We start from the raw sequence: 25,726 nt of genomic DNA, 5'->3' as shown, positions 1-25,726 counted from the left end.
CAAATAAAATTGAGGCAATCCAAATAAGATTAGCGGATCATACCAATATCAATATCCTGGTCGTGAAATTATAATAGAGTTAACAAAATATTACCATAGGGGGACACTGGACAGAGTGTATAAGAGGTATTTCTGCATTGTTTCTTTAAGCTGGATGTGAATCTATAATTACCTCAATAAAAATTTATTTTAAAATATCCTAAGTACTAAGAGGACAGTTAAATAAATTATGATAAATCCATAGAATGGAATACTATACAAGTCCTTTAAAAAATGGGTACATTTACTGTACTCCTGTGGAAAGGTAGCCAAGAAGAAATAATTGAACAAAGGTAAGTGGCTGAAAACTACAGAGAATAACATCTCTTTTGCATAACTACATGCACGTACACACACTTTTTTTTAGACAGAAACTTTCTGGAAGAAATTGGGGAACTTTTAATTTTCATTTCATACCTTTATGTTGAGTGATTTCTTTTTATCATGAATATGTATTACTTTTATAACTTTAAAAACTAATTTTAAGATATTCAATTTTACTCATAACCTCCCTCTTCCAAAAGAAAACAAAACAAAACCAGAACCAGTGCAAAATGCTACCCGTAATCAAACAATTAAAATGCGATTCAAAAGCTTTGCTAGGTGGAAAATTAGATTTTTTTAAAAACATGGCTATAAAGCAGAATGTACAGGTTCACAAAACTTTCTATAGAAAGAAAGGCAGGAGAATAGGGTAAAGGAAAGAGACATTTTCATTATATGTCCCTCTCTGCTCATCTACTGGCTCTTTAGATCAGCCCTGCCCAATTACATATTTGAGCAACATATTTGATTTTAAATTTTGTAGTAGCAAATTTTTAAAATGTAAAGAGAAACAGGTGAAATTTTAATAATATATTTAATTCAATCCAATATATCCAAAATATTATTTCAACATATAATCAATAGAAAATTATTAATTATAAGGCCAATGTAATTACAAAGTTTACACTTTTGTTTTGTAAAATAATTCTTCAAAATCCGATGTGTATTTTACACCTACAGCACATTTCATTTCGCACTCGCTGCATTTAAGCCCTCAATAGCCACCTGTAGCCGGTGGTTACAGGATAGGACAGGGCAGCCCGAGATGGATCCCATTGCAAACAGGCTACAGTAAACTACTTCAAGTTGGCGATACATCACTTGGAGCTGGCTAAAGCTGCCAAAAATGGGAAATTTTAAGGAACTCCACCCTTCAACTGTAGTTCTTCAAGTTCTGAATGAACTACCAAAAATCTTCAAAACTGAAAGGAGCCTCTCGCTCCACAAACTCGCTCATCCACCCCCTGGGCGCGCGGTCCCCCCTTCGCCCTAAAGCCTGGCCGCCGCGGAGAGGAGCCCGGCTCCGCCTGCGCTCCCGCACCTCTCTGCCTCGCTTCCCGCTACACCAACCCCGGCCTAGAGGGGTCTCGGCTCACCCAGCCGCAGCTAAACCTTCGGCTTTGTTGGAAAACAGCGCCCGGAGCCTCCAAACAAAGAGTAACCACGGCAACTGCCAATCCCAAGGAAGATGGACCTTACCGGTGCCCCAGTAGGACAAACTATCTCTACTCGAAACCAGAACGAACGCTTTATCTCAGGAGCTGGATAAGGAATTCAAAATTTCTTTCAGGTACGTTTTAATATTTAAATAATTTTGGAAAGTATTTAGTAAAAAAGGACACTTTGTTACAATTACCCAAGTAGAGGTAGCCTGACCTTTAAATTGTTTCTGACCTATCTATATTTATTATGTGCATCTAGTAAAGGTTGAGTTGCCCATGTGTAAACTGTACATTCCACAAAACCTTAACCCTGAATAGTGATTTGTGGGGACTGGAAGTATGAAAAAAATGTCAATAAATTGTTTGCCTTCCGTGACAACAGTTTCTTTTAAAAAAGAAAAAAATCAATCAATTATCACGCAATTATCAAAATCAGTTATGAAAAACTTCTAAGTGAATGGATGTGTGGGGTGAGAAATTTGAAAAATTATTTTCTGTAATATGTTTTACTGTAAAATATTGACGGTGACACACACTGTTTTAATATAAAACTTGACGTTTAAGTATATATCATAATATTTAATGTTAACTTAAAAATTCATCAAAGTTTCTTTTCTTGGTGTATAGTGTACAAAATGTAAAATTTCATTTTAATTAATAACAGATATCCCTGATTTTAATTCTTTTGAAGTTTGCAAATGAAGCATTAAATTCCAAGGGGAAGTAGTTAAGCATAATTGTAAAAGATATCTGATATACAATAAGGTAAAAGCAAACAATTTCATTGAGCCTTTGAAAGAAAATAGACTATATTTCCCTGGTAACAACTGAATAATAAAATGTATTGTGTCAACTTAAGAATTAATAATATAGAGTGAGAAACCAGTAGACTTTTGATATTAAAAAAACACATTAGTTCCTCGTTCAAGAAAGATAATGATTTTCAAAAATAAACTACTTCTGGTTTCAGAATTAAATTTTGGGTATTTTCATTATTAAAGTCCATGCTCAAGTAACATTTTTTCTTTTTTTAGTTTAGTTTTGTTGCTGATTTATAAACTACCAAACTCTTCATTTAAAATGCTCAGACTAACATTATGTTGAAATTCACATTAAAAAAATCTTAAAATTTTGTTTGTAATTATGAAATTATTCATACTTTTCCCAAAGAATATCAAGTCCATTTGTAATAAATTAATTTCTAAAACTAATTTTAAACAACTAATTTGAAGATATTGTCTGAATTGCTTTCCTTCTTAATGCTTACCTTTGTCAAACAAATTGATAGCAAAAAAGAAAAACATTGGAAGTTCTTCTGAAGATAAATTAATCCATGGTGCATGTCTCTACAACTCATACTTTCAAGTTACTTATTAAAAAGAAAAAAAACCTACTCAGGTTAAAGGATTATGGACAAAGTAACATAATCCACTTTCGGCTATAATTTCTATGAGGAGTGCAATTAAAGAGATTTTTGCTAAACGCTGCCTAGTTAAACAATAGTTTCAAGTTGACCTGATTTACAATCTATGACTATTTGCAAATTCTTGGCAAAGCACACATGATCCCTCACAATCTTTACTGAGTCTACTTCTCCAGCCTTATCTTTCATCTCCTGCCACTCTACCCACGCCCTTGTGCACTTCACTCTAAAGCCTGTGAACACAGTGTTCCATCTGCCTTGAAAATTCCTGCCTCTATCCTGTGTTTGCCTGACTGGGACCCTCTTAATCATCCTTCAAGGATTATCTCAAATTCATTGCCTTTCTGAAACTTCCCAGCTCCGTTATTCCCAGTCCCTACAGGCCCAACACAGTTCAGAGTTGGCCACAGGCTTTAATACTTGATTCCCTAATATTTTGTCTTATTTATTCATTTTTTTCTGTTCCCATCTCCTGGCACTGAGAAGGAACTTAAGAACAGTAATTAGAGTATTATTTAACTAGTGAAAAATGACACCTATTAATAGGTGAATTATTGTAAATTGTCCTTCCCTATAGCGTTTATACTATTAAAAATATCTCTGCTGTTGGACCATTTATTAACTAATCAGGAAATGAACCAAAAAAATACCATACCAGGACCTTATTTGAGTTAGTTAAAAAAATTCTTTGTCTATAGCAAAATAAAATACAAGTCTACCACACCACAAATATTTACTTAGGAACTGCACGAACTTGCATATCTTTGTGTAAGCAAATCTTCATTTTCATCGATGTTGTTTTTAGTATGTGGGGCTTGTGGCTGAAAAGATCACACGTGATCATCTCTCACCATTCTATGCAAACGTGGCTCTGGGCTTCCTTGGCTAGTTGCTAAGACACCTTGTTTGTTGTGTTCTAACTCTTTAACTTGAACTGCTTGCTATGGTCTGAATGTTTGTATCCCCTCAAAATTCACATTTTGAAGTCCTTACACCCAATATGATGGTGTTAGAAGATGGTACCTTTAAAAAGAGGTGATTAGTCTATGAGGGTGTATCCCTCATGAATGGGATTAGTGCTCTTAGGAAGAGATCCCACAGAGCTCCCTTTTGCCATGTGAGGATAAAAGAAGTCTGAAACTTTGCATCTTTATCTCAAACTTCCAGCTTCCAGAACTGTGAGAAATAAATTTATGTTGTTTATAGACTACCTAATCTGTGGTATTTTGTTATAGCAGCTCAAATGGACTAAAACCCTACTGTTCTGAAGTTACCATGAACATCCTCCTTAACCAAGTCAGCTGACTTTGAGAGTACAGAATTCTCTCCCTTTTTGACATCTTTCTCATGTAACATTATTTTAGAAATTTCTTCCTCGATTGGTTTCCGTGAGATCATACTTTGCTTATTTTCTCGTTTCTTAAAGTCTGCTTTTAAAAAAATCCAAATTCCTAATTATATCATTCTCTACAATCAAACCTCTGCTCATTTTTATCTATAGTTAATCCCTCATCTCTTTCATTTATTCCCAAGATATCAGCTCTCTATGGATGACTCCCAGTTCTGCATAGCTTATGCTCTCCACTTACCTGAAATCCATTTCCAGTGCTTAACCACAAGGGTATCTTTTACCAATTCAAACCTAATTATTAAATATTAAATTTATGGAATTTATGAAATTTTTTCAAACAATTCTAGTGATTCTCATTATTCTTTTATTTTCCCATCATAAAAAATCTTTCTGATCATCTTTGATTCTTTCTTGCTTGTAGTAAAGCATATTGAAATGTATCAAAACCCTCTTTTTCTCCCTCTAATTATCTTTTTACTGCCCTTTCCTATCTATCGGTCATTTTGTCTGGCTTTTCCCACCCTAAATCATTTCTTTCCTTCATCTTGGGCACATAGTTACCTCTGCCTCCAACTGAGAATTGCCATGTGATTAATCGCTATGTGCCAATGGAATATGAGCAGAAGAGAAGTATGCAACTTCCACCTCACTTGCTTAAAAGATGCTCACCTGAGTTTACTCATCCTCTTCCTTTCTGCTGACTGTAAAGGATTACACCTTAAGCAAATTTGGGAGACATATATTGAACAGGCTGGAGCAAGTCCCATGTTCCTAAGATGATTTCCCAGTAGAGAACCCATTACCCATCTTGGACTGAGAGAGAATAAACTTCAGTTTAGTTTCGTATTTGGGTCCTTTGATAAAACATTTTAGCCTTGACTCAACCCTGCTAATTGTTATCAAATCAACAGTCAAGCCTCTGCCTTCAACATTTCACACCAGAATCACTGCAGAAATCTCATTCATTAGTCTTCTTTCTCTTTCTCATTTATAGAGAAACAGAGGCTAGGTCTTTGGGTTTAACTTCTCATTCAGACTGTAGGAGAGGATCACAGCTTTCTCATATGCTGCAGTAAATAGAATTGAAGCCAAAATGTAGATCTACAACATCTTGGAAAGAAACTGAAATAAAAATCAAGCAGTCTTTCCAACTGAGTGTCCCATCCAAATAATCCAGGAACTGGAGGAATCCAGGAATAAGACTAGAGGACAGAAACTGAAGAAACCAAATGATAGCGGGAGAGTCTGAGGCAGAGGGTGGAAGATAAAGCCTGGAGAGACTCCTGAAGCTGGGAAGAAGTACCTTGGAAATTTTTAGGAGGAATATGGCCTTGGATTGAAGTAGGGAGGGAAGTGCATGGATGCTAACCTAGACATCTCTTACTTATCCACTTTCTAAGTCATCTTTCAGTTCAACAAATGGATTGGTTTCTTCCTAACTAGGGGCAAACAGCTTCAAGTTAGTCTTACTAACTCTGCTTTTGTTACTGAACCAAACTTGGGTCTGCTCGCCCACACGCAGTAAAGCCAATCTACTGACACCAGGTTGTGCTGAAGGAAAGTAGGGCATTTATTGCAAGGTGCCAAGCAAGGAGGACAGGCAGCTCCTGCTCAAAAGACCCAAAGTCCCCCATGGCTTTCAGGGAAGGGATTTTAAAGGCAGTATGAGGGAGACGGTTGCAGGGTGCGTAATCAGCTCGTGCACAGTTCTCTGCTCGGTTGGCATCAAGGTGAAGTTTCAAGCATCATCAACCTTCTGGTTTCAACCAGTCTAGGGTCTATGTTCTTATGTCAGCAGTTTTCATCTGGTGGGGGTCTGCTTCCTATAAGAACAACTTATGAATGTGTGTCAGGCCTTTATCAGTGTCTTTCAGGGAACTGGGAGTTGGGTGATTCTGCTGTGTAGCAGATTTATAGTCTAAATTGTTACCAGTTCCCCAGCCCAACAGCTCTTCTTTGTTTCTACATCTTCACATTTCCCAATCACTAACTCTTGAGTCAGCCTTTTGAGACTCAAGGGAGGCCTGGGAGGCTAAAGCAAAAGCCTTTTACTTCAAAGGAGAGGGACATCGGGGCTTGTATACTGTTTCACTTTCACCAGGTCAATTATGTACTGCATGTATTGAAACATTGTAAACTACGATACTTTTAAAAATACTGAGCCAGTTAGAATTGAAACAACCAAGGAAAAAAGAAAACCCAGACACATACCCAAGAAAATGTAAAACCTCCATATCTAATAGACCAAGCACCAAAACCGATAAGTATTGATTTTTACATAAATGTTTTAGGAAAATTGGCTATCTGGAAAATAATTTTTATTTAAAACCACCTTAAATTAGTTCCCTTCCTTACACTGTATACCAAAGTAAATTGTAAGCTCATTGAATAATTTAATTCACCTATTCATTGATTCATTCATTCAATAAATATCTATTGCTATTGTACCCACCATGTGCTAGACTCGGGGTTGTAATGGTATACAAGATCTACTCTCTCCACTTAAAGACCTCAGAGTCTACATGGGAAGGAAGACAAGTAAAGATGAAAATAGGCAACAAATAGAGATTAGGGAAAGCCTTCCAAGGCTAGACCTCAGTGAAGAGTTAACATTGTTCTGGGAAAGAGGAGGACAGTCAGATGTAAAGGAAAGGTTTCTAGCAAGGAGAACAAGGTGTGTTATGACTGGAAACAAAATATTTCATTTTCTGAAAACTGCAAGGAGTTCAGTAAGGCAGCTATTGACATGTTCTACAAATGCCCTCTTGGTCTCGACTGCCTGGCCAAAAAATGCAGATAAAGAAAGACAGGTACTGTTTCAAGACATCTTCAATATTTCCTTATATTCAGGAGAGCAAAGAGGAATGTTATACTGACCGCTGGTATGAGAACAAAAATATGCAAATAAAGGAGGTAAGTAGGCAGAATTATTTAAAGTTATTACTGTGGTGAGTGTTTATTGTAAAAGTTGTGTTTATCTTTTCAGAATCATCAGTATATGGGGAGAAAAAGAATGTTAAGGAAAAACAAAACATTAATTTTTAAATACTTTCTTAACCTCATTAATGGAGCTTTCTTGGTAAGTATCTTCATAATTATTTAGTAAAGAAAATGTGCATTTATATTGGCAATTAGTTCAAAAATAAGTATTGGCTATCTTTTTTGTAGGCTCTTGGACTTTTACTCATGGGATTTGGTGCATGGCTTTTATTAGATAGAAATAATTTTTTCACAGCTTTGGGTATGTATCTATTTTCCTTTTTCTAAATCAAACAAAGAGTTCAGTGTTAAACAATTTCATACATGATTTATTCAGCAGGTGGCAGTATTTCTCTAAAATTCATTAAGTACTGTCCAATTTTTCCTCAGGAAGTCTTTGCCAATTGTTCTAAAAGCACCTTATTAAATAATAAGACTTAAATCCAAGACCATAAAGGAGAGGGAATTTTGAGAGAGAGATCTAGGAACTTTGGGCAAGAGAGATGAGAGAAGTGGAAGATTGTGGTTATTCTTCTGACTCTGGGCTTTTACAGATCTATAGACTTGAAAGGATAATGGAGATCAAAATAGCTTCACTGCCCAAGTTAAATTATCTCTTTTAAAACTCAGTCATCATATCCTGTCACCATCACATGCTTAGAAATAAAATAAAATATTCCCTATGGAAACAACTAAAATGTACATCAGTGGATGAATGGATAAAGAGATTATAGATAGATAGATAGATAGATAGATAGATAGATAGATATAGATATAGATATAGACATATAAATATATCTATCTATATATAGATATCATATCGTTAGGCACTATCCCATGAGCTGAGGATACAGAAGTGTACAAGAAAGATAAAGGGCCTGTCCTCATGGAGCGTAATTCCAGTGAGGGAGACTAGAAAACAGCACATAGAATGTTCATAATTTGACCCCTGCAAACCTTCCCAGTCTCACCTGCCTGAAACTGTAAATGCCAGCAAGGCTGAGTTTCCTACACACACTGCACCATTCTGTGTCTTAGAATGCTTCCACCATTCCAACCTAGAGACTTCCAATTATAATTTAAAGCCTAAACCCAGGTGTTACCTTCTCCAGTAATCTTGCATATCTTCACCTTCTCCCCCTACTAGATTAGATGTTCTTATACCCAGTGGTGTGCTGGTAAATGTCCTGGGATGGAGTCTCAGTTTATGGTATTTGCTGATTTCTGTGGTTTAAATAATCCCTTGATGGCCAATTTCAAGGTGCCAGTGTGGACTGAGTTGGTTTACAGATTTTGTGAATATTTAACAGTTGGCTTTTATATGCCAGGACAATCTGGTTCCAGCACACCACTGCCCATTGCCACTACTCTTCTCCCATAAAACCTAGGGCATATTTAATTTATTTATCTCCCTTTAAAAACAAATTGTTAAGCACTACATCTGTGCCATAGCACTAAGCATTTAACAGTTAGCCTGTTGACTATATAAATATATATAGTCTCTAGCACAGACAGCTCAGTCTAGATGGGGAGAGAATAAAATACAGTTTTAAGGGGGCCCAATTAGCAATAAACTCAGGGTTTCATACATGGGAAACTTAACCCACATGTGTTAAGTACTCAGAATATTTTTGATGAATGAATGAATGAATATAAAAATGTTTACAGGTACATTAGACATAGAAGAATTCACCCTAGAAAAAGTCATATTCTTTCATAGAAGACAATAAAGATAAGGTAAAGTTAAAGGGATCTTCTGAGATTGAAGAAATTCTCTATCATGTCATTAAAGGAAGAAAAGTTAAGAGCAAGTAAGAGGTGCTAGAATGAGGTTAAAAAAGAGAGAAGGAGACTCCTAGTGGTTTGTTAACAGCTGCCTAGGAAACCTTGGGTTGCTGCATTTATTATTAAATAGAAAACAAATATCACTTAATAATAGCTGTTTTGTGGATTCCACAGATGAAAATAATCACTTGATAGTATATATTTTGATTGGAACTGGCTCTGCTACTGTTCTTCTTGGTCTCTTCGGTTATTTGGGAATTCACAATGAAGTCAGGTGGCTTCTAATTCTGGTACGTATTTCATTTCAATAGCCTGAATCTGTATCTCTGATTTTCAGTGTTTGAGTCACACACGTGAGCAAGAATGATTTACGTCACTGTAACACTGCAGTACAATGTGCTCTTGGGAGTAAGGCCATGAAGTGCCCCTTCCCAAGAATCTTTTCTAGGTAGAATTTTCTTCGTGCGTTTCCCATGGACTAAATCTGGACCTCAACACTTACACACTTAGATATTAATTTTGAACACAGAGTCAATAGGAATCCATCTCCTAGGCTGAACTACAATTAACCAAACTTAAATCTGAAGCCTAAAATCAGAATACAGTATGTTAAAGGCAACGAACAATGAAGTTCAGCAGGGAAAAGGAAACATGGCCTGTAGTCGGCACATTTTCTCCCTGTGGGTGTGCCATGTGGGAAGCTAACTTGTAACTGAGATCACAATTTATAATTTAACAAAAAGAAATACAACTGCTGAGAGGGCCAGACTCTGGCATCTGGCTAGCACACTATCTCTCCGCAGGCATATAACATGAAAAGGTAAATTATAATGAACATGAGCCATTTACCATACGTGGAATAGGTATGGATCACAATCAGTGGATTCAGGTAAAATATAGCTTTTAACCTTTTCTTTAACTCAGATGAGTTTTAATTCACAGGCACTTTCCTGTGAAGCAGATAGGAAATTCAAATGTATCCAACTGTGCCCCTCTTGTCAGGAAGAATGCAGACATACTTAGGTTTTATGTAGTGCTGAAAGTCTGGGTGGTCACTTTGGATTCCGTTTATCAGTCTACACCAGTTACCATGAAAGAACTCACTTTCCCAGCTGATGTGGTCCCTTCAGGACTACATATTCTGCTGTTTGAACGGCCTAAGACAGCAAAGGCAGCGCTGTTCTTCATCCAGTATATACCAGTACAGGCATATCGGTGAAATTCTTTTGTGAAGGATTGGTATGTAACCATTACCTCGGTTCCTTTCCTGCAGTTCCCCTTCCCTGAGACCTGAGACATTCAACCCTGCCAAGGACACAACAATTAAAGGAGTCATGCCTGACAGAGGAATTAGTTACTGCCTATTGTTAATAATTGCTGCCTATTATTATCTGAATATTACCCATGGTAGAGGCATTTTAGGCAACACTGGAAACCACACCTTCATTTCCCTCTGGGTCTTGCCTCCTTACCACGGCAATTCCAGGAAGCCAAGTGCTAGCCCCCATTGCTTTGAGAATCTGCAGACTCTAGGATCAGTCTCACAATCTTTTTAGTCTAAAAAAGACCTCACTCTCTCTTCTTACTCTCCTCAAAGGCACACCCTCTATTCTCAAATTTTATCTTTCTCTTCTCCCAGGGCCTATAACATAATTTTCTCATGGGGGCTTCTGATTTTGGATATGGAAACCAGGACAGAAATGATTTGCAGGAAAATTTTAATTTTCTCCTTGCCACAAATTCCCATTTAGATAAAGGAGACAGAGAGCCTGCTATTAATATAATGTTGTGGTTTGAGGATGGGAAAGGAAGAGGGCAACTAGAGGGAGAAAAACGCAAACATCTTATAAGTTTCTGCCTCATGTAATTCAAGTATTAATGGACTGTGACTAAGAAAGCCTGACAGACCCCATCATAAGGAATATACATGCTACCAGGACCTGATAGCTTAGATCCTGAAGCCAAGATACCATTCTCTCTTCCGGACGGTCCATGGAAGAGTATTGCAACCTTTTGTAATCACGACACTTTTGCTATTCTCCTCTGAATTTAGCAATACTTTTTTGATGGACACACTTTTTCTTTAACCATGTTAATTCACATAGTCAAGCTATGGGCAAATCTTATATAGGCCTAAACACTATTCTCTGGCTTAAAGGTGATTTTGCATGCTCCTACTCTAATCAAATAGATATTACTTTTGCATTTTAACTCCTTGGGACAATTTCACTTTCCTGTTAAAAGTTCTCCAGCAGTCTCTCACTGTGCTCTCTAAGTGCTAATAACATACAAATACACTGAATATTTCTTCTGTAGATATCTAACTGCTGTTAAAAAGTAATTTTCAAAGGTAAAATCATGAATCACCTATATGAAAATGAGCATGTATCAGAGACTTTATTTATATAATTAGTTAATAGAGGAACCAGTAAGAAGTAACAACCAGTCTAAATAAGAATTAAGCTTGTGGAGATTTATATTCTCTATAGACTATTAATTTGCATTTTCATGAATAGTAATCATTTGCATTGCTATGGAAACTTTTGTATTACTATCAGAGTTGTATAAGTTAACTCTTTACGGAGTTGAATAATAGTTTAGTCAAAGGTAATATTTCATACTCCCATTGAATCAGAAACCTGGGAAGGTCCACAGACAATAACCAGCGTGCCACTGAAAAGAAACCCAGTGACTTTTTAAAACAATTGTTTTGCGCAGTTTTCCCTTTCTCTACCTGTCTTCACTACTATCCATTGTCAATGAAGATTAAGTAAGGTGTTGTGTGTAGAAGTATTAAAAATCTAAATTTCTAAAGGGATCTAAAGACCATATTTTTGTCTCTGAAAATAAGAAATATATTTGTCAAGTAAGTAATTTTAATGGACTATTTTAAAGTATTAAATGTTTAAAATGGGTGAAACTAAGAATACTAACAGTAAATCATCCTTACTTATATTGATATTTTAGTTAGTAAAATATTCAGACTGCTAACTTTTAAAATTATTTTGAATTCTAGATAATATGTATCACTATTCATTGCTATGATGAAGAAGATTGCAGTGGCCATAAGTTTAAAAAAAAGAAAATAGTCAAATAATGTGAAAATCATTTTGTTTGGCTTTGGATAGAAATATTTTCAGTTTTCAAAGAAATAGTCCAAATGTGCATACAGGTTAACTTTACTATTGCTGTTGCTTTTGTTACTTTCTCATTATTTTCATTGTTGTTGCTGTTGTTACTTTGTGCATGATGGAATAGTTTACATGGTAGGTCACAATTTAGTGAGTTCTCCACTGGTAGCAGAATGGTGTAAGTGGAGGTCTAGATATTTAAGTTCCCCTCTATGACAGTTTTAGATCTGAATGAAGAAGGTATCATCATCAACTCCATTAGACCAAGTAGTCTGTTAGGGTTCTCATGAAGCACTATCACTTCTTTCTATCTTACTCTTATACAAATGTTCACTGATTTTTTTTCTTTGCCTTTTGTTTCAATAATTTCACTCGTGTATGAGAACAGGAAACTTCAGCAATACCTATGTATTTTAAGACTGTACATTTCATGTGATGTGCATTTTCCCATCCTTGTAGCATCTAAAAATATATTAGGAGCATAGTTCTCATTTCTATGTTTCTTTTGTTTTAGTATGCAGCACTGTTAATGTGGGTCTTTGGTGTTCAAGTTGTACTTTCAGCACTCATCTTCACAAAGAAAGAGGAGGTATGGAAACATCATCCTTTTATTTGAAAAATAAAGAAAAGTAGATACTTTAGATTATTGAGACCTAAACCTATATTAAAAGCTAAAGGTAGGGCCTCCCTGGTGGCGCAGTGGTTGAGAGTCCGCCTGCCGATGCAGGGGATACGGGTTCGTGCCCCGGTCTGGGAGGATCCCATATGCCGCGGAGCGGCTGGGCCCGTGAGCCATGGCCGCTGGGCCTGCGCATCCGGAGCCTGTGCTCCGCAACGGGGGAGGCCACAACAGTGAGAGGCCCGCATACCGCAAAAAAAAAAAAAAAAAAAAAAAAAAAAAAGCTAAAGGTAAATGTCTTTGGGGGAAAAAAAAGGATTCAATGGAAGTACTAGAATTCCATATAGGAAAGGGACAGGGGTCAGATTGGAATGTTGGGCTAGGAGAATTTGTCTTTAACTCTGTCTGCAGAAGATTGAGAATGTTGTAAATAACAAAGAATGTAGGGGAAGAGGAGATGATGCTTATTGTGGGGTATCCAAAATTGGCCCCCCAGCCAACCCTGGCTGCCACTACTGACTCCATCACTGTACTATATTCTATTTTTGTAAAGAAATACCTTTAGATTTGTACTAATTTCAAATTTAGCAATTTCATTTAAATAAGATTATTGAATAATTCATATATTTTGTACAGGTATGGTCATGAGTGATACAATTAAGTTAACCAGAACAAGATTTATATTTTTCAAGTCAAGTTCAAAAAAGCACATAATAAATTACCTGAAAAAACTTTTTGGTAGCAAAACTTACCTATTACAGCCTACAGACTTTCAATTCTTTAAGAAATTTCAGTGTTTCAGTGCAGTCAAGGTCTGACTTTGTCTCATGGGAGACTCTCCTGTAGCAATAAGAGCATGGACTTGAAGTCATACAGATCGGCACGTGACTAGATAACAGCAAGCCATTTAACATCCCTGAACCTATGTCTTCATCTACCTACCTTATAGAGTTATCATAAACTGAAAATTATAAAGTTCCTGTTATAGAGTAGCTATTTGAGAGCTCTCTGCCTTCCCTTAATTGATTTTGAAGGAGAACCTGATTAATTTCTAGGCTTCCTAGCCTTCAGATTCTTTCTATATATCAACTCCTAATTAATAGCCAAACCTCGACAAAATCTTTCCTATACAGCACCGTTGCCCTCCAACTTCATTTGCTCTCTTGTGCTTGGCATCTATCCTGGACATCTAATTATCTAGGGCCTGTTGTTAATGGTTTGGCATTTGGAGCTAAAATTTCTTCTTTCCATATCCAAAATGTGTGTGTGTGTGTGTGTGTGTGTGTATGCACACACTCAAGTGAGCCCTATAAAGCGGTTTTGATGGTAAAGCACCAGATCCCAACCCATCAGCCTCTAACTTTTGGACCTGGTGATGGAATCTGAATATCACACTTAAGGACCCTTAACACATGAATATAGTTAATCAGTGTCACCCATATTTATTTATTATTCACATACTCCTCTCTATGTATTTTAAGAATAATAAGAACTATCATTTAATAATAACTACCATGTGCCAGAGACTGTGATAAGCACTTTATTAGCACTATATTATTGATCCTCACAACAACTCCTAGAGATGCATTGTAAATCCTTCTTTCTAGGACAGGAAACTGAGGCTTTGAAAGGAGAAAATACATGCTAAAATATATCATAGCCAAATGAAGGAGTCTGCACTCTAACACTTATTAACTGATCCCAGAAATGACAGCTTTGTTTACATCACTTGCTTTCTACATTCAAACTGGACTGAGCTCTCATGAGCCTCTAAATAGTTTATGTCATTTACAGTGCCTAACTCAGTGTTGGAGATGCACTAGGTCTTCATGGGTTGTTTGTCAAATTGAATATGTGTGAGGGAATTTTATTTATATAGTAGTCACCTAGATTATAAATGAAAATCATTTTTACTCTTATGTACTAAGGTGTGATTCATATGCACTCTGAATCTCCCAAGTAATGCTTTAGAAGGTAAGTAAGGACATAAGTCTGCTCCCTCTCCACAACAATATAAAATGGAAAAACATCATTTTCTAATCTAAATAAAAATTAACCTAGGGAACATGTTAAATTGATCACTTATAGATCTAAATAACATGTTATTTTATTCCAATCTTCTTAAATGTATTAAAGCATAGATATGTAAGTGGGTAAAAGTTTAACTTGTACAGATGTCTTAAATATTGTAGTATTCCCACCAGTTATTTAGTTTTCATTATTAAAGAACAGCATATTACAATGAGAAATTATTAGACTAGAATCCAAATGAATTATATTTAGAAGTCTCAGCTCCTCTTCTTTATTCATGTAAACAAAGCAAATAATCATATTCTCTGAGTATCTATATCCTTGTTCATAAGATACAAAAAATATCTGGCCTTTCTACGATTTTTGGGGGGGGCCGCACCATGCAGCATGCGGGATCCTAGTTCCCTGACCAGGGATCAAACCCTTGCCCCTGCAGTGGAAGTGCAGAGTCCTAACCACTAGACCTCCAGGGAAGTCCCTGGCCTTTCTACCTTTTGCTATTTTACAGGACCAAGTTAGGAATTAGTTATTAAAGTCATATAAACTTCTAAATGTTTAAGAAAGTTCCTACTAAAAACTACCTCTGCAAAATCTAGATTTCAAAATAGCAGTTTTCCCCCAAACTTTCACATGATTGTTTTGGTTTTAGCATTGTGAAAAGATAATTTTTTTAATAAAAATCATAATTCTTGTAAAAATATACAATAGACACAGGTCAATAATTTTATTTAACATCTTGTTTAATGCAGGAACCAGTTAAGATATAAAAACCAATTCAAAGGAGAGTCCAAAGAGAAGACACTACAAAACCGAAACAAAACAGGCTTGGAAAGGGGACAGATCAATTCCATCCCCACCAGGAAAAATTCATCTGCATTTCTCTGACAAAGAATCATTCGCCTAACTACAGTTTTCTACAACTTACAAAGTTGTAAGATAAATTAAAAACTAGGAAACGTACAGACTCGTAGAATCAGAGGACCCTGAAGGTATACTAGAGAAAGCCTAGTTTTCATTGAAAAGATCCTCAGTCATTTTTTTTGGCCCATTTAAAAGCCTTTCACAATTTTTCCTGAGGGTGTAAAAAGAAATGTAGAATCCTTTGACATTCAGGAGAACAGCACATAACTTTCTCCCTAATCAGAAAATAAGTCTAATGTAGTCTTCCTATAGATCACAGTGTGAAAGGCCAAAGGCCTCCATACTCACTGATTGCTAAAAATAGTTATAAGGAAGAAAAAAACACCTAGAAATAATTAGAAAACAACAAGCTGACTTTGAATACTTTTTATGAGGAACCATAAGGAAAGTTTCTATCAAATTTTCACTTTTAATAAAATTTTCAACAGGTTCACCAAATATGGCATGATAAAATTGATTCAGTCATTTCTGAGTATGGATCTAAGGACTTGCCTGAAGACATACCCAAGTGGACAATTCTAAATGCCTTGCAGAAAACAGTAAGACGAAATTAGCGTAAAACTAAAAATTAGACGCCAAAGGTGACCGCTGCTGAGAAATGGGGAGAGAAGGAAGGACAGGGGATGGGGCACAGGAATTAGAGGCTCTTGTATTTCATCTAAACCAACAGGGTGGGATAGGATTGTCACAACTTACAGATCTTGAGTTTTATCTTTCTTTCGTAATGTGTATCTCCTTTTCTGGGTTAATTGACGTGCATTTTAACCTGAATTCACGTGTAAAAGTGTTGGGAGTCTACTGCCAGGTGGAATAATCTACCCTATCGCCCCCGTGGGGAGATAGGGTCTAAACACAGCCCCTGCTGGCAGCATAGTGTCCTGGTGGTTACCATTTGAGCCTGAACATCAGGTTTGCCAGGCAGTAACTTTGTGATACTGGATAAGAAGCCTTAACTTCACATACCATATTAACAAAATAGATAGGCAGAATGACCCCTACGTCTGGTTGTTAAGAATAAAGGAATTAATGTAGGGAATATAGAGACAGGCTTGGATCTGGGACATAGTAAGAAACTAATACTTGTTAGCTAATGTTGTTAGCATTATTATTTTCACAGTTCAGATTTTTCTCAGCAAGGTAAGGGAGTGTGTGTAGTCAGCCAAATTGCAAATTGTTTACAAGAGTAGATCAGCATGGGGACATAGTAAGTGCTTTATACCAAAAAAAAAAGCAAACATTTAATAGCACCAGGCCCTTTTACAGGTGCTTTTCATATATTAACTCATTTAGTCCTCCCAACCCAATGAGTTAAGAACTGTTATCTTCGTTTTATAGATGAAGGTCAGAGAAATTCAGTAACTTAGCCAGTGTCACTTGGCTAATAAGTGGCAATCCCAGACAATCTACCACTAGATTTTGTACTCAGCTACTACACCAGAGCCTCACAGAAGCATAGTTATTATTTTTAGTATATTTAATAACAGAAATGCTTTTTAGGAGAATTTAAGTGTATTATAAATGATTTTATTCATCTTATTTTTTTCACTGATGTATGTGATCTGAACATGTATTGCATTTTCAGATTGCATTATGACTGATAGCAGGGTATCAAACCTTAGGAAAGTTTGATACCCTAAGAAAGTAGTAATAACCTTGAGTCTTTATGTATGTTAAACACATATGGCAGCACATGTTGGATAAACTATAAAGAAAACTGTTACAGTGAAGAGAAGGTGTGGCTAAGGTGATTCTCTCTTCTGTTCTGGATCTAAACATGGTTTAGTAAATCAAGTATATCTTTCATCCTGAGCTTCTATAAGGTAAATTCAGATATAACAATTTCATTCATACATAGCCCACTTATATGAGTAGAGATCTTTAGCTCTGGTTAACATCAACCATAGCAGCAACAAGGTAATGGATTAAACAAACAAAAATATACTTATTGTTTTAATTCACTACATTTGAATGGAGAATAAATTAATAAATTTATCACAAAACTACTTTAATATGCATAGGAGTCATATAATTAACTGCATTTTCAATATTTTATAGTAAAATTTATAGAATCTTTTTTCTAGTTACAGTGTTGTGGCCAAAAAAATTACACAGATTGGATGAAGAATAAGAATAAAGAAAATTCAGAACAGGTGCCATGTTCCTGCACAAATTCTACATTAAGAAAGTGGTTTTGTGATGAGCCTCTGAATGCAACTTACCTAGAGGTAAATGTAAGTTAAGGCTTCTCCAAGTGTTTACGGTACCTTTTTTTTGCAAGTCATTTTAGAATTCTGAGCAATTTTTTATATTAAAAACAACATCATTTATGGTTATTAGGTTCTTAAGCAACTTAACTAAAATGAAACCACAGCGAGGTGAATTGTATTATTTGTTATATAACAAATTAATTAAACTTGCTGGAGTATGTGATATAAGTTCTCCAAGAACTTGGGATACCATCAACTTTCTCCTCAACCATGCTTTGATGAAAGAGGCACTTTTGATAAATCTCTGTTGTGTAAGATTGGTAAAGGAGCTGCAATAGCAGAAGTAAAGAGGCATGAGGTTTGGCAAAAACTGAGGGAGAAAACCCCAGCAGTGATAAAAATGGTGTTTAGGTAAAGGCGGCAGAAGCAAGAGTAGAGGTTCATCTGTAGCAACTGCTATTTACAGATACAGAATATTGATAAACTAGGGATTTCCATCCCAAGAACTTCTTAAACTTTTGTAGTTTATATACTGATGTTATTCTATCTTTAAGATGTATCTTTCAATAACATAATTCATTCATAGATAAATGGAGCATTATGTTTCTTAAAAGATTCTCCTATTTGGGAAGTATCACTTTAGGCAGTAGTATGCTGAATTACAGTAGCGTGTAGAAAATCAAATCCCTCTCAAAACTAAATTTCTGATTTCAACTACATGACAACATCTTAGCAACTTTATAAGTAGCAACCGAGGTGTCCTGCAATTATATGAAGATTTCTGGGCTAGTAAATCCAGTCTCCAATTAGACATTGACTTGCTTTTTAGACTTTGGTAAATTACTAATCTCTATGTCTCTTCTTCTTTGTAATGGAATTATGTATAAAAACATTTCCATCTCCCAGTCAGCCTAAGTAAGTTCTTTTCCTTAGGGTTGTGAAAATAAAATCAACACATGGTATCATACTAATGCTTTAACATTAATTGGAATTAACTTTGGACTTTTGGCTTCAGAGGTAAGCTTTTGTTTATGTGTTTAAAGATAAAAAGTTTAAGTATAAACTATATAGGATAAACTGTAGAACAACCAGATGGAGACCTAATCAGACAAATTAATCCAATAGGAGCCAGGACACTGAGACTGTTCACACCCAGGAGAGGAATAGGTCCCAACTGGAGGTGATATCCCTAAGTCAGCCTGGGTGGAGCTTGTTAATAAGTTATCATCCTGGGAGGTGGTGATTTCATTGCTTTGTGATTTTTTTAGAAATATCAATACTTCATATCTCGGCAGTGAGAGGACCATGTTTGGCAGTCTGCAAGCTGGAAAATTTCTTAAATCTAGGCTGATGTTTGACATTAGTAAATCTATTCATTCAAATACTCATTTGTTCATTGCCTCATTCATTCATTCAATAAATTTGGAGGGGGGGAGAACATCTACTGTGTGTCAGGTACTGTACTAGATGTTAGAGATACAATGGGAAGCAAAATCTACATATTCCTTGACCTCCAGGGTGCCAACTGCAGAATCAAGGTTCAGAAATAGCATTTCATTCTCCAGTTTCAGTGAAGACTGATGAAAGCTAGTGAAGGCTATGGATTCAAAGAAACTGTGAGAGTGGATAGATTATTACTGTGTAGACTAAAATGTTGGAATAAATATGTAATGCATGGTTTGGCCAAAATAGGATACCAAATTTAATTTTATGTTGATCCACAAAGGTACTGACCTAAAGTTCCATAAATTCTTTTCAGCTGGTAACAGTGTTAGTCTCAGGATAGTGGTAAACAAGACATTTTTATAAGCACTGATATCATTCTTTTTAAATGTTTATTCTCTATTCATGCTGAGGTATTTAAGGCAAGACTGAATGGAGGATATTATCTGTACTCCATTTTATCATCTACCCTTTGCAAACCACCTTTCATGATCCTGTAACAAAAAGAGGGAGTTTTGTAGGAGTGCTGACAAAGTTAGAAATATGATGAACACAAAACATCAGCAGTTCATCAAGGCGTCTAGCCCAATGATAGCCCATGTAATTAAAACTGAGCAGTCTATTCTTTAGCCCCCTCTATAAATGAACTTGGTGACAGCTGGGTTACCCTACAAGACTCATTCTGCAGACTTCTTATTCACAACCATATGTACATTACTCTGAAATTTTCTTATTCTCCTTGATCCCTTTTCCATTTACAGAATACATTTTGGTGATTATATAGTATTAGCTTTACAAATTATTCTTATTGATTACATTTTGATCTCTTATTGTTTCCTTTTTTTCCAGGTTTTGCAATTCTCATTAACCGTTTCCTATATCAGACACATCAAGAATAGAATATATGCAGAAAAGTGATCTTTAGATTTTAATTTGTCCAGAAGAAACCAGTTAATTCTCAAAATCATCACGTTGTATTCTTCTAGTCCAAAAAATTAAAAAGATTTGAATTATATTCATTAAGTTTAAGATTTATTCAAGTCATTGATTATATGTAACACAGAATTATTGGATATTTTAATAAATCAGTCCATGAAATTTTTATTAATTTGGTTTTTCAAAATATCAAATTCTGGAGAGATTGGAATTGACATATATACAATATTGATACTATGTGTAAAATACATAACTAATGAGAACCTACTGTATAGCACAAGGAACTCTACTCAAGTGGTGACTTAAATGGGAAGGAAATCCAAAAAAGAGGGGATATATGTATACATATAGCTGATTCACTTTGCTGTACAGTAGAAATTAACACAACATTGTAAAGCAACTATACTCCAATGAAAATTACTGTAAAAAAACATAAAATTCCATAGCTCAGGACTTTACCTTGACTTATTTTATGAATTCAGAGAATATCATCATATATACTAATTTCAAAATATGGTAAATCATCACATATATTTTGAGTTTCTTATGTAGAAAAAATACCTATATGATGTTCAGAAAACACTAAGTAAGCAATTATAACATGTACTTTACATTTGCAAATTTAAGGAAACAATACTGATTTATAGGAGATTTAAAAGAAAGGTTGAAAAATCTTCATGACACTACCTCCACATTGAATTAATAATTTATTTCTCTCTTCTTATAGTGCTTGCAAGTGAAAAATAAATTTAAAATTTTACAGATTTGGATATACTTTAGTGGCAATAATAAAATATTAAAATAACAATGAATTTTTAACTATAGCAAAAATAATCTATTCTAAATATCGCTGAATTCTCATACTCATTACTTTCTCCTCATTTTTTCCCTTTTTTTATGTTTTGTTCTGTGCATGTATGCACAATTCTCTGAAGGATATAAAAATAACCTACCTGTTCTATTTTCCTAACAATGATACTGTGAGAACAGAAAAAAAGTCCTTTGAAAAAATAAAAGCTGCTATACAGATATGAGGTATTATCATATCATTGCTGTCCTTTATAGTAAAAGGCTGCCTTGACCTTGAGGAAATGAAGAAAGAATAGATTAACTGAAGATCCTGCATAGAAGGATCTGCTCCTATAGAAGGCTCACTCTCATTTACTAATTCAATCATATCTCTTTTCCTCTGTCTATTCAGTACACTGCAGATTACAGAGACCTATGGACTTTTTTTTTTTTTTTTAGTCAGCACAAAAGAAAGTAGAATAACCATTTTTTTATGAAGTGACCTGTAAATAGACATGCCTTCTAAATTTAAGGGAAATTCTCTTGGGATTTAAAGCTCATTTTCAAATTCCTGTTTTCTCTAAAATATGCCACAGGAACACACTGATAGCAAAAATCTCTCTCCTACTTGGGAGTTGAGAACCAACTTCTTTGTAATCAAATAAATATTTTAGATATAGTCTGATATATTTGTTTTTTGTATCAAGGAAACAAAAAAGGTCTCCAGATACTAGATTGCCTATTTTCAGTTACTACAGTTAAATCACAAAATACTGATCAAATCTATCACCTTTATGATTTTAGGAAACATTGTCTTAAAAGATGTTGTTTTACACCTTGAATAAAATAAAGACTTACTTGGTAAGACAGAGTAGATCAGGATCATATCTCTCTCAATATTTGTTTTTCATTTCTGAAATAGAAAATGTAGAAAATCAATCTGGATCAGAAGTGAAACAGTGAATTAAAATTAAGGGCAACACATAATCCTGACTTCCCCTGCAAGTTGTTATATCACTTGCAAAACACATTTAGCTTACTTCAGGCTCCCCATTTTAATTATGTTTCCAAAAATCAGGACTGTTTTGTGATGGTACTATATAAGTGAACTACTTAAAAATTCCTTTTATCTTCTTTTCTTCTTCCAGATAAAGATGCATGCATTCAGTCAACAAGCATTTATGAAGAGCCTACTATGTGCCAGGGACAATACTCACTTATGAGATATGAAGATGAATAGATACATGTATAGTTCCTCTTCAGGGCTAGCTTCAGGAGCATACAACCTGTCTTTAGAAGAGCTCCACACTTGGCTTAATACTTGGCAGTTGCCATCTTGAAATTCTTAACTTTTGAACAAGGGACCTCACATTCACATTTTGCACTGGGCTCTCTAAATTAGGTAACCAGCCCTGTCCCTGTAGTTAAACTCAGAGTCAGTCACACATCCTGACATGTGAACAAATAAATTGTGTGCATGTTATAATTTTTATGGACACCCAGAAGGAAAATGCCTAAGTTTGCTTTAGGAAATCAGAGAGCACATCAAAAAGGAGAGTCACTCATTCAACAGTTACTTATTGAGCAACTGCTACTTCTTGGGCACTGTTCTAAGTGCTAGAGAAAGAGTAGTGGATAAAACAAAACAAACAAAATATCATGAAGGTTACATCCAAGTCAGCAGAGCCAAACAACAACATATAAAGAAAATTATTATGTCAGATGGTGGGAAGTGCTATAGAGAAAAAATAAGTCAGGAAGTAGAATAAGGAGTGTTGGGGAATTATGAAGATCGCAGTTTGAAACAGGCTGTACAAAGATGGCCTCATGGAGAAAATGACTTTTGAATGAAGAACCAAAGGAAATGAGAGGATAAGGGGAAAGAGCACTTCAATCAAGAGGAAACAGCAAGTAGGAAGGAAGAAAGGGTCTGAGACAAAAGTGACCTCTAAAGCCTTGCTCAGTACTTCACAGTGTAGGTGGCCAATAAATGTTAATGATCTTTAATGGGTCAGATTACTCAGGATGCCATGAGTTATAAAACCCTATTGCCGGGAATTCCTTGGCGGTCCAGTGGTTAGGACTCCGCGCTTCCACTGCAGGGGGCACGGGTTTGGTCCCTGGTCAGGGAACTAAGATCCCGCAAGCTGCAAGGTGTGGCAAAAAAAAAAAAAAAAAGACAACAACAAAAAAAACCCTGAACGAACAAAAACCCCAAAAAACTTCTTTAAAAGGATTTCAATGAAACAATGAAACAAAATACAGTAGAAATACTGTTAGTCCTGTTTGTTTAATGTTTGTGACATTTTAAAAATATGTGTATGCCTTTATTTTCTCTTTCTGATCTTAGGGGAATAATTCTTCAGGGACATAAGAGCCCCTGCCAAACAGAAAACACAAAAATCTAATGCATTTATTGCCATGATATAAGGCTACAAAAGAAAAAAAAAACTTTTTATTTTTTACACTACCTGTTATGTTTCATTATTTAACCTCTTTATTTTTCTTCTCTATTCCTTTTTCTTTTGAAGTCACCCATTAAATGAAAGAGGATAATGGCACATTTCCAGTAAATTTATAAATATTTGTTGAATGATAATGGGTTTTAACACTATATAAATGATAAGACCAGGGAAAGCAGAAGCTATTTCTTGACAAATCAAATTATTTTAAGATTAGCCTTTGCTAATATTCTGAATATTTGAAACAAAGTAAAAGGAAACTTTTTTTACAAGAGCATTTGTAATGTGAAAACAAAGTGTGTAATCATTGTTGAAAATTATTAAAGCTTATTATTAATTGTATTCAAGTATAGTAGACATTCTCCTGAATGTCTGAAAAGATTTATGGAATGAAAAACATGCAGAACTGCTCATTTCTTTAATTAATAGTTCATCCCAGTTGCACATTTTATTTCAGGGAAAAAGTATAAAAGATACTGGACCACAGAATATGTTTGTAAGAATCTCTACAGTTTTTTAAATCAGAAAATTCGTTTAATATGTGTGTAAATGTATGTGTATAAATAGCATTTAAATTATTATATGTAGTGCAGTTAGAAGATATTATATGAAAAAATTCAGTCATTTCATTATAATTTTCTAGGGTATAAACACATTATAATATGAGTAAATCAGATTTTATAACTGATATTTCAGCGTAAGTTGTTTACTATTTATTCATTTATTTGATTTTATTTCACTTGGGAGGAAATGCTAATTTTTTTCTTTTTTAAATGTATTTTATTACTATTGAAACTCCAGAAAACAGAAAGTATTGGAAAAGAGTTAAGCAACAAGATCAGATTTAACAACAAAATCAGCAATTTTCCTGTTGTATTAAGTATATCACTATCTAGTGTGTCTAAATACCACTGAATGAAAAATGGCCAGCATGTCACGGGGAAACAAATTTAAATCAATTGAGATTATAAGAATTTCTTCTGTGTTAAAAAATACAACACGTTTTGAAAGGTCTGAAATACTTCTACAAGAAAATTTGGTAAACATTACCAACGACCTCAAAATGAATTAAAAACAAAATAGTCACAACATTGAGAGGGTTATTTTTCAAGACTCTTATGATATAAAGATACTGAGTTTTAGTGTATACTTTTGTGTTTATTGATGTTTGACTTTCAGGTATAGTCATTTTCTTTCAACTCAAACATGCCTGCACTATTATTGGATATATGAAACGGTGTTTTTAATTAGTAATTCTTACTAAACACAAGAAACAGGTAACCTTGCATCCCATCATACCAATTTATTACACATATTATTATATGAAGTTTATCATGTCATATATTCATCCATATTATTAAAAATATTGCCAACACTGTTATCCCATCTTTCACTTTTGGTCTATTTCAAAGCCAACCAAACTTTTTTCTATATTTCTGATGTCTCTGTTCAATCTATAGACACTGTACCAGAAGTGGATTTTTCATCAGAAAATTCAGCTTTTTTCAGAAACATTACCTATCTTTATTTTCCCTAAATTAAAATCTATACGCTCCAATATTACAACCATAGCTGGGTGGACCTTCTCGTTCCCTAAGCTTCTTTAGGGAGATTCATGTGTTACCAAGAGGATGAAAACAAGAGTCCTCTCATTTTCTGAGCATATGGGTTTCTTTAAGCCCTCTACCACCACCACTCCGTAAACTCTTACCATAGGGTATAGGTTAAGGTCTGCCCAATTCAGTTGGTCCACCCTCTTTGCAAGACGTGCAAGAATGTCTTGCATTATACTTTTGAACATGAGGATGTTTTCAAGCTATTTGTTCTCAGCCTGAGGCTTCAACCACAGTCCACATATAGGTAAGCTTTGAGTACTGTGATTTAGTGTCCCCATCATATCACAAGTATACATCAAATAAATTAATTTATTAACAAAAACATGGATGCATCTTTCATTTGTGATCTCATACTCGGAATAAAAGGCAGTATCCTTTACCTCATAAAGTCTCTGAAGACCTTCTGTGCAGGAAAGAGTTAGTGTAGTAGGCCTGAGACTGTCTAGTCTTAGAAAATCCTGCATGTAAGGTGGCCTCTTAGCTTACACCTGGGAACTTGGCTGATAA

General features: G+C 35.1%; 2 protein-coding genes across 2 annotated transcripts in view; one reads left to right on the top strand and one right to left on the bottom strand.

The window, feature by feature from the left end:
- The window catches only part of LRRIQ1 (leucine rich repeats and IQ motif containing 1), a 186,618-nt gene extending 184,970 nt beyond the window's left edge, over positions 1–1,648 (bottom strand). The window contains exon 1 of the mRNA XM_082636012.1: positions 1,564–1,648. The gene's annotated coding sequence lies outside the window, so the exon portion shown is untranslated. The remainder of the gene's footprint in view (positions 1–1,563) is intronic.
- TSPAN19 (tetraspanin 19) lies at positions 1,602–24,694 on the top strand. Its single transcript, XM_082636011.1, has 9 exons — positions 1,602–1,654; positions 7,287–7,379; positions 7,469–7,541; positions 9,239–9,354; positions 12,710–12,784; positions 16,195–16,305; positions 17,848–17,991; positions 18,907–18,990; positions 22,290–24,694. The coding sequence occupies exons 2-9, from the start codon at positions 7,299–7,301 to the stop codon at positions 22,362–22,364; spliced, it is 759 nt and encodes a 252-aa protein (XP_082492137.1). The 5' UTR covers positions 1,602–1,654; positions 7,287–7,298; the 3' UTR covers positions 22,365–24,694.
- Positions 24,695–25,726: the final 1,032 nt, after the last annotated feature.

This window comes from Mesoplodon mirus (assembly GCF_964341445.2).
Source record: "Mesoplodon mirus genome assembly, chromosome: 11".
Classification (NCBI taxonomy): Eukaryota; Metazoa; Chordata; class Mammalia; order Artiodactyla; family Ziphiidae; genus Mesoplodon; species Mesoplodon mirus.
Note: the sequence above shows the minus strand (reverse complement) of the source record. Positions and strands in the feature narration are given on the sequence as shown.